The 9,782-nt window shown below is 33.9% G+C and overlaps 2 protein-coding genes across 2 annotated transcripts; both read right to left on the minus strand.

The window, feature by feature from the left end:
* Nucleotides 1–4,885: 4,885 nt before the first annotated feature.
* Nucleotides 4,886–5,510, minus strand: LOC133817158 (uncharacterized). Its single transcript, XM_062249575.1, has one exon. It carries the CDS (start codon nt 5,470–5,472, stop codon nt 5,086–5,088), a length of 387 nt encoding a protein of 128 aa, XP_062105559.1. The 5' UTR covers nt 5,473–5,510; the 3' UTR covers nt 4,886–5,085.
* Nucleotides 5,511–6,759: 1,249 nt separating this feature from the next.
* LOC133817159 (cystinosin homolog) lies at nt 6,760–9,782 on the minus strand. Its single transcript, XM_062249576.1, has 8 exons — nt 9,429–9,782; nt 9,202–9,334; nt 9,003–9,092; nt 8,759–8,883; nt 8,482–8,524; nt 7,759–7,876; nt 7,607–7,656; nt 6,760–7,218 (listed from the first exon to the last, which is right to left on the minus strand). Exons 1-8 carry the CDS (start codon nt 9,545–9,547, stop codon nt 7,081–7,083), a joined length of 816 nt encoding a protein of 271 aa, XP_062105560.1. The 5' UTR covers nt 9,548–9,782; the 3' UTR covers nt 6,760–7,080.

A 9,782-nucleotide genomic window follows, 5' to 3' on the forward strand; every position in this document is an offset into this window, starting at 1 on the left:
GGAGCTGAGCATCATCGCCTTTCCCTTTTCCTACTGGGAGGCCGAGCTTCCAACGTTCTTCTGGGGGAGGTTCTTTTTTGAAGCCATCTGGTCGCCTAGCGAACAAAAGAAAACACTTTAGAAAAGGCGACCTAAGCAGGAGAAAGAAGCAATTATTATTTGCACGAGCTGAGGTAAGCCCAGCTCATGGAGAGTGGAACCACGCGGTTCAGTGAACACGCGCGTATACTCCCAACAGATCCCAGATTACTCGGAATTCGCGTGTCAGGTGGTTCAGAATAGAATTCGCCTTGGGGGGGGAAGTTTCAATAGGCAGAAAATTACAAAACTGCTTAAAGGCGTGTTCCCTAAGCTACCTGGTTTTGCACCCAAAAATTCCCAAAACTCCTACCCAGAAATTTTTCCAGAAAATGCATCCTGAAACCCATTCCCTAAAGCGATTTCCTACAACAAATGTGCCCTAACCTAAAAAGGGCTGTCACTCCCCATATTCACACAACCCAGAAAACCCTTGCATGCGGCTACAGTGAAATTTTTTACCCAAGCTACAGTAGCATGTTTTCAAAGTGAACAGGGTCGGGAAACTTACAGTGTATGGCTGGGAGGTAGACGAGGGCGTTGCGTTGGTAGGAGCTTCGTCGGTGTAGTAGCTTCCAAAGCTTCGGAGAAATCCGTGCGCCTAAGCTTCGTGAACGATGAAAATGGCAGCAACAGGGTTAAGGGTTTCGTTCTTCTGAAATATGGAGAGGGAAGAAGAAAGGAGATTTGGAAAATTTCGAGTGAAAGGGTGGCCCGTGCGTAGGGTGGCCACCCCCTTTTTATATACGTGAAGGATCACGTGTAGAAGGTTCTTGGATGACCCTGGTGAGGGATCCGAGGCCTTCCACTCAAAATACGAAACGACGGCTAGGCATAGGCTAGGCCATTAAATGCGGTTCTCATAAGACGTACCGTCACCACCCACGACGTTCCACGTATCAGACGCCTGCGTAAGGAGTGGAATGCGAATAGTTTATGGGGAAGTCTAAAAGCCCCTACTGTGGTCTTATATACGACGTCATGTACCACGAGCAGGAGCTTGGGGGGCAGATGTACGCCCTGATTTTCCCACGGGCTGATTAGCAGGCCGAGTTACTGACTAATCACAATTAGTCCATGAACATCCCCAAGACCGGAGCTCCCGTTTCGAGGTCGTACCTTCTTAGCTCGAGCAATCCCTAAGGACACGCCAAGGTTGCCCAGGACTGGGGGAAAGAACCTGAAGGCCGAAGGTCGGGTAAGGGGAGAAGCTCGTGGCACGAGCTATATATGGAGCTCTGACCCTTTGTAAAGTCAACACACGCAAGATAAATGTGCATATATCTGACATCACGTGTCCGATATCTCCCTGACTTCTCGGACACGCAGCAGGAACGTGCACGTTCAGAAACCCACGGCTGGGTTGGGCCGTGCGGCCCATTATCTCCTTACCTATCGATTTGACCATACTTATGTGTCAGGTTTAGGAATTAATCATGAATGTCACAGAGTTGATATGACAAATAATAAGGTCACGGGATGACCTCCTTACCAACTTCCAGGTGCCTTCTCCTATAAATATGGAGAACCTGAGAGTTGATAAGGGTTGGGAAAAATAGTCTCTGAATAGATATATGCTTTGTAACCAAATACCCAGAGTATATCAATAATATGGACTAGTGGAGTAGAAGGATTTTAACCTTCGAACCACTTAAAAACGTGTCTTGAGTCACCTAGTTCATTCTCTAAGATTTTATATCTGCGACGGTTCTATATTCGGCACTAATCCCTTTCTCTTCTTCTCTTAATTACATGTTGGTGAAGAACCGCGTCAACAGCTATATATCACAACTCCAATGGATTAGGCTATTACCAATAAATTGGGGCTGAACCACTATAAAATTATTGGTGTCATATTTTTTATTCAAGGCTTATTGTCATTTTGACGTCTACTCGTCGTTGGCCAAAATCGTGGTCAACAATTTGTATTAGACCCCTTAAGTTTAAGGTTGGCCCTGTTTTTAGGTCAATGTTGCTTTGTCTCTAATTAAAAAACCAATTAGGACAATGATACACATATAATTACAAATTTCTCGATTCAATCCTATGTTTGGTGGTCGTATTGTATTTAAGATCGTTCATTATGTAAATATATACTTTCATGCTCGGCTGTATATTAGAAATAATCTTATATTGAAACAATATAGTAAACAACAATGACTTCTAGATAAGGTTTATTTTCAGCTGCGGTCTCCATTCTTTATACTTTGTAACACTTTGGTCTCAAAAGTTGATTTTGTATTAGTTAGGTCCCCAACCTTTTCAAATTGTATCATTTAGGTCCCTAAATGTTATTTTTGTTTATTTTTTTCTTTGAAAATACATAAAAAAAATATAAAATAAATGGTGAATCATTCTTAAAATATTTGGACATTTAATTTATGACAATAACAAACATGACATGAGAAAAAAATATTTTCATCACATTTTTAAAAATATTTAATATTTTTATAAATTAAATTAATATTTTATTAAAAAAATATTCTTACCTACAGCGTTGTTTTATAATTAATATTAATAACTATGTTATCTTGATATTATCAATTTTTATGATGTTTATGTATTTTTAGTTCATACATTCTTTTTAAAACTTAATAATAGTTAATATAAAGTTATTTATATGCATATATATATGATTAGTTATAAGTTGCATTATAGAAAAAATTTACAAAATAAATATGTACATTATAAATATTGATAATCTGGTGATAGTTTAGTTATTAGTATTAAAAATTTATAGGGAATAATTTTTTTTAATGAAAAACTAATTTAATTTATAAAACCATTAAATATTTTTAAAATGTCATGAAAATATATATTTTTTCAATGTTATGTTTGGTATTGTTATAAATTAAGTGGTCCAAATTTTTTTTAAGATTGATTCACCATTTTTTATATTCTATTTATGTATTTTGAAAGAAAAATAAATAAAAATATCAATTAAGGACCTAAATGATATGATTTGAAAAGATTAGGGACCTAACTGATATAAATTCAACTTTCAGGACCTAAGTGTTACATAGTGTAAAGAATGGAGACGACAGCTGAAAAAAACACTATAGATTTAGGTGTTAAAGTACTACTATCCTCCCTAATTTGTAATAGGGGAAGTTAAGTATTATGATTCCAAAATTGTAGATGGTGACAATAAGTGGCTCTTTTTCTTTGGTGGTTTTAGAATGATCATAACTCTATGAGGACAATACAATAGTATTGGTTGACTCCACTTCTCACTTTTGACTTACTTTAATACTTATTATTTTAAGGGTTTATACCTTTTTAGACCCTATCTTTTTCCACATTACTCGTTTAGACCTTGTGTTTTACATAATAATTTTTTAGACCCTTTGTTTATAAAAATGGTAAAAATAAGCCCCTGACACTAATTTCGGTCAACAAAAAATTGATAATTCCTAAAATACCATTGTATTTAATGTTTTATTAGATTTTAAAATACTTTTAATGTATTTTCTTTTTTAAAAACAAAATAAAAAAGAATTTAAATTAGACAAATTATATAAAATAAACAGAGCCTCCTATTCTTCTTCCCTGTCAAATCTGAACCAAACTGTACAAAACCAAAAAGCCAGCAAGCCCCAAACTCATTCAAATCCTAATTCAATTTTCAACATCTCCAATGACCATTCAAATTAAAAAAATGTAACACCCAAATCCAAATTTAGAATCGAAAGCCAAACTAATCATAACTTAAATTAGATCAAGAAAACCAGCCTCAACCGAAATCTGAAAACAAAAAGATATGAAAAAACGAGTTAGTTCCAACATCAAACACATATTCAAGAACTTAGATCTAGAAGCACAGTCGTCGGCAGATTCACTATTGAAAAAGCTAAAGCAGATTTAGAATAAACACAAATATCAAAAAATAATTTCACTTGAAATATAACCTTTAATTTCTTAGTATGTAACTAAGGGAAACATTGAACAAAACTATATGAGATTTTTTCTTTTGCACTAACTGTCATTTTCTTGGCCACCAAACAAGAAACACTATATGGGTTTTGTTACTCACCTGCTTGTGAGTCGAATTGGGGCATCTGAAAGAGGTCGCAAATTGTGGCAATCGGAGGAGGAAGATTTGATAGGGAGGAGGCGAATCTGGGCGCCCAGGGTTGTAGATCTGAACACGAGGGTCAATGAATGGGTGCGAGGCTCGATGGACCAGCTGAGTGCATGGTTTGACAAACCAAGGTGTGAGGCTCGCCGGACCTGGGCTTGGGGCTCACCGGCTTTGACAGAGAAGAAGAAGAGTAGGAGGAAGAAGCGGATAGAAGAAGAAATGAAGAAAAAGAAAATTTAATATTAAATTGTTTTTAAAAAAGGAAATACATTAAAAGTATTTTAAAATATAATAAAGCATTAAATATAAGGGTATTTTAAGAATTATTAATTTTTTGTTGACCAAAATTAGCATCATGGGCTTATTTTTACTATTTTTATAAACATAGGGTCTAAAAAATCATTAAGAAAAATACGGAGTCTAAACGAGTAATGGGAAAAAACGTAAGATCTAAAAAGGTATAAACCCTTATTTTAGTACCCATACAATCTACCAACATAGCTTTTACACATTTATATATACATCAATATAAGGTCATAGAGTACCACGGCTAGCACTTAATAAAATTGTCAAAAGTATTTCAATAGCATTGAAAAATATATAATAATTGAGAAAAGTTACTGTCCAACACATTATAGTATCATACATTTACATATTTAGAAATTTAAGAAAGATAATATGGGAGAGAAACAAGCTTTCCCTGTGAAAATCCAGAGATATACTATATGATAGAATCATTTTCTTTTCTTTATTTATTAAAAAATTATAAAATATAACCACAGAAGTGAAAAAGGTATCACAATATATAGTACCATTTTTCCTTCTTTAATATTACAACATATCCATCTCAACGATCTTGTGTTGATAACCAAAAATCCACCACAGGATAGTAATTAGCAATAATGCAGTAGTTGTGTTGAGAATTATCATGGAAGAACATCACCTACTTGGTCTTCATCCTCATAATTATCATGATCCACATAGTAAATGTGATCCAAAATGCTCGTCGCAGAAAACCCAGAAAATGACTCTTTATTATTTGCAACGACATCGTTTGGTTTAAGTTTCTGAGTGCCTTTAGTCTTGTCCTTGGCCTTGCGCGCCGGGTGCAAGTGGCAGCTGTCGCACCGAGGCTGGCCGCACTTGCCTGTGAACTTGGAGTGGTTGGTGGGCTTGGATGACACCCGGGTGAACAGCCCGGCTGTGGCTGGCGAATCGAACCGGTTTACGAATCTAGTCTCGGGTCTTGGGCTCAAATCCGGCAGAATCTTACAGGTTCGGACCATCCCATGCTGGCGACCCTCTCTCTTCATATTTATATTTGGCAAAATTGATTTTATGATGTTATTATGACTTGTGGCTTTCTATTTATAGAAAGGGTTTGTTTTTGGGGAATGGAGGAAATGCTTGAGTAGCAAGGAATATTTGGTAATATACTTGTTGACCAATCCTCAAAATATATATAATATAATTACAATTAAAGTAACAATGAGAACACATTAATTGATGGAAACTTCCTTTATACATATGGTATGTCGATATCTTAGCTTCTAGATACATAAATATTGTATATATATTTGACAGATGGATTAGTAGACTTGATGTAATGCTACAGTAAGGAGATTGAAAAAATTTCTTTGTGCAACGAATATATTTTAAATAGCAAAGGTTTTGTAAATATACCTATATAATTGTGCTCTAATCTTAATTTATCTTTGTTTTTTTTAAAGGTTATTTGGATTTTTGTCCTCCAAAATATGACATATGTATTATTGTGCTCATAATTTTTTTGAGGCGTTAAAAATTATCCCGAAAGTATTGTAAATTGAGACTTTTGGTGATGTGACTATTTGGTCAATAACTTATCATTGTCACATCAGCTTCATGGGCATAATTTAAAGTAAAAATAAAAATATATATTTCTTATAAAAAATAAAAATTCAAAAAAGAAATCTTTCTTCTTTTTAACTCTTAAAAGATTATTTATTTTTATTAAATAAAATTTTCAAATATTAAAAAAAATAAAACTGAAACTCATCTAACATTTTTTTGTTTGATAAAATTAAATTATTTATTTTTAATAATAATGGAATTAATAAAGTTTAATTTAGATGAGTTTAAATTTTATAAAAAAAAATAGACGAGTTTCGATTTTTTTTAATATTTAAAAATTTTATTTAATTAATCTTTTAAAAATTAAAAAGGAAGATTATTTTTTTGAATTTTTTTGAATTTTAATTTTTTATAAGAAATATATATTTTATTTTAAATTATACTCTTGATGTTGATGTAGCAATAACAAGTCAGTGACCAAATAGTCACGTCAGCAATTTGTTAACCACACATATGATATAACTTAACAGAAATCCACTTTACAACACTGAATAATTCTTGAGTAATTTTTAACCGTTCGAAAAAAATCAAGGCACAATAATGTATATGTCATAGTTCGGACGACAAAAATCTCAAATAGACTTTTTTAAAAGTTTGCTTCTATTTTGATTGTTGGTAGTTGAACTTCACAAAATAAGTTGCGACCATCTTTATAATTTTTTAGATTGTTCAGCTAATCCATAATCAAGTAGCGTAAATGTGACTCGTACACAAAACAAAGAGCATCATAACTCTCATTTTGGTTTTAATACATAACTCTATGAAGAGAATTACAGCATGAACTATTGATTCCATAATGTCTATCTAAGGAAATGTCTGTCGAAAACACTTGAATAAGAACTGCTTTAAATTAATACACCATCTAAATAACTGCAGATTGTTGACACTTTCTACAACTTTCAAACTTCCAAAGCTTCAATATGGATGCTTTTGGCGTATATATAAATATATGCTAGAAATGAGAGCAAATATAAAAGAGTTGGAGTGATTTTTACAAGGGAAACACAGTGTTTCAAGCCCTTTGAGCTTCATACATTTTCTTCCGACTCTTTTTCCTTAACAAGTGGTTCTTGCGCCTTGCTGATTTTGGAAGCGATCAGTGGTCTCTGATCAGGATAGAGCAGGTAATGTTGACACATGAAGAGAAGATCAAAGAATATAGATATCTGCAAAATGTGATCAGGGGTTTAGGATCGAAATTTTCATGGTTAGAGTAATAATAGATACTAAATGGATGATCATGGAGTACTTAGAAAGAAAAAAAAAATCAAAGCAAAATTACTTCTATGCTCTGTTCATTCTACAGTATATGCATGACTAAGAAACCTATTCAAGGATTTTACATTCAGATTACTCACTAAAATGACACCAAAATGTGTAGTGATTATAAGTTCTCATTAATTTGTAATTACACTTGTATATTAAAATTCAAACCTGAAAGATAAGTAAAAGCAGGAAATGGAGATTCTAATACATAATCAACAGCAGAAGCATGAGAAAATGTGATCTAAAGATTCTAGACTACTAATTTAGAAAGTGGATAGAGTTCCATACCAAAGATAGCAGTGTCTTCCCTATATTTCCATAAAAGTTCACCCAAGAATCTGAAAAGGCCAAAAAATGACAATGCATTATTACTTCACTGAAAATATGTATATAGATTGTACATACATTATTATATATTGAATAAAGGAAAGATGACAAACTTTGGTCTATAGATTGTACAGCCATCTGCCCATAGTTTGCGACGCCTCCTGAAAAATCTAGTAAAATATTCCCAATACTAAATCCATCTGTGCTCTTCCTGTTAAAGTTCATGAATGCCTACATTTCATAAAGTAATTTTATTATACACTGCAACAAAGTTGGCTTGCCATAGATGAACCAAATTTCAGAAAAGCAAGCAATTATTGTCTTGATGATTTGGTAAAGAAAAAAAAATCAAGTCTCCAAGTTGAGAAAATAAAGAAGCGGCTGCACAATCACAAGTATAGATTAAACACAAAATTAATAGTAATAATAAACCTCCTATGTAGAACCCCCTTATAAAATGGGTGTAGAAACATGAACAGCTCATCCTCTACTTATTCTTGTAGCTAAATGGTCTTATTTCTTGCCTTTATCAGAGCTGATGCAGGATTGAGCTTGCATACAAAAGTAGGTAGCTGTTTCTCAAAACGATGGGGACTATGGTCGAAAAAGCTAGTCCTATTGTAGACTCGAACTTTGTTCCAAACAATATTTCCTTTCATGTTATCTCCATTGAAAAAAGAATGCAATTATGCAAGGATCTCTATAATTAATGGCATAAAGCCTATGAATTGCAGAAGCAGAAAAGGCAAGGCATGTGATTGGCAAAGAATTCAGAAGCACTAAATCCCTTATCACAAAGAATGAAACAAGCAAACAAATCATGAGGCATTTCTAACCTGAGGAATATATTTGATGACTGTCATAAAGACTTGGATTGAGCTGAAAATGGAAAGAATCAGTTCCAAGTCAGAAAGTGAATCAATCATATATTTCATAGCAAATGGAATTTAGAAACATAAAGCTAATTATGATAAAGCGATTAAGCCAATAAATTGAAGCAAACAAATGCTTTTATCATCTAGCTTTCTAATGTGTTTTAATCGAACTGAACTATTTGAAACTCAAAATTCAGAACAAAAAGAAAAGGAAAGGTAACTAAAGAATGAATCTTACTTAAATATGTTAATCAACCAAAGCCAGGAATGGTTTGGCAAAGCAATGAAAAAGCAAACTCCAGCAGCTAACCAAACAATAGAGACAATTGATAGAGTAATCTTAGAGACAGTCTGACCTCCACGCTGTATAAATACAAAGCCATCATCACCAACAAAGGGAAAAATTCAAAAATAGCAATACTTAACAACATAATTACCACCCCAAAACAATAAGGCTCCTCAATCAAGAAGAAGAATCTTACTTCATAGATTACAATTTGTACTAAGGTAATTGCCGTCAAGAGAACAGCATGTGATGAAAAAGCAACATCATTTGCAGCGACGGGTATCATCTGATAACATAAACACATTATTCATATACAAACAAAGAACAAGTATACCTTAACACAATCTTTTCACAAACTCAAAAGATCTGATATGAAGAAATTTGAATACACAAACCTCCTTGGAGCCATACTTCTGAAGATACTGATTTTGAACGGCTGAGCTAAAGTAAAGGGTGGCGTTGTAAATGAGATAGGAGGAGTGCTTTGTTAAGTTTAGGACAACAAAATCAAAGTTCAACCCCACAACGCTGTAAGATAAACAAAACCCAGAAATTTAATCAAATGAAATCAAGAAAAATGAGATTGGTGGGAGTAATAAGTTCGTTGATAGTAGTTAGTTACCTCTTCCGATGAAAATTCATGATGACTTGGGGGTAGAAACTGATGGACCAAGCGAAGAACGCAATCCAACCCATGGCTTGGTACGTGATTTCGAGCGGAATCGAATTCCATGATGCCATTTTGGGATTCCCACTCGGCCGGAGAAGAAACCCAATGAAAAATTCCTCAGCTTTCTCTGTCTTTTGTTCTGCTCTTCAATTATTGAGACAAAATATTAGTAATATAAAAATTGAATCTTGACCGTTAATCAAGGGTGGGGTCCTCTGATCTAGCGGACCATATTTCTCTTTTTGGGCTTGAGTATGGGAAATACAGCTGAGCTGCTGTTGCAGTTTCGATCAGATAAAGACGTTC

The sequence above is a fragment of the Humulus lupulus genome, chromosome 2, assembly GCF_963169125.1.
Source record: "Humulus lupulus chromosome 2, drHumLupu1.1, whole genome shotgun sequence".
NCBI classification, from domain to species: Eukaryota; Viridiplantae; Streptophyta; class Magnoliopsida; order Rosales; family Cannabaceae; genus Humulus; species Humulus lupulus.

What these genes read in the sequence shown, in the direction of transcription:
- LOC133817158 (XM_062249575.1), bottom strand. Translation starts at nt 5,472, where the DNA reads ATGAAGAGAGAGGGTCGCCAGCATGGGATGGTCCGAACCTGTAAGATT.
- LOC133817159 (XM_062249576.1), bottom strand. Translation starts at nt 9,547, where the DNA reads ATGGCATCATGGAATTCGATTCCGCTCGAAATCACGTACCAAGCCATG. An exon ending in TGTACAATCTATAGACCAAA is followed by an intron (nt 7,657 to 7,758) that starts GTTTGTCATCTT and finishes TGGCCTTTTCAG; the next exon opens with ATTCTTGGGTGAACTTTTAT. An exon ending in GGAAGACACTGCTATCTTTG is followed by an intron (nt 7,219 to 7,606) that starts GTATGGAACTCT and finishes CACATTTTGCAG; the next exon opens with ATATCTATATTCTTTGATCT.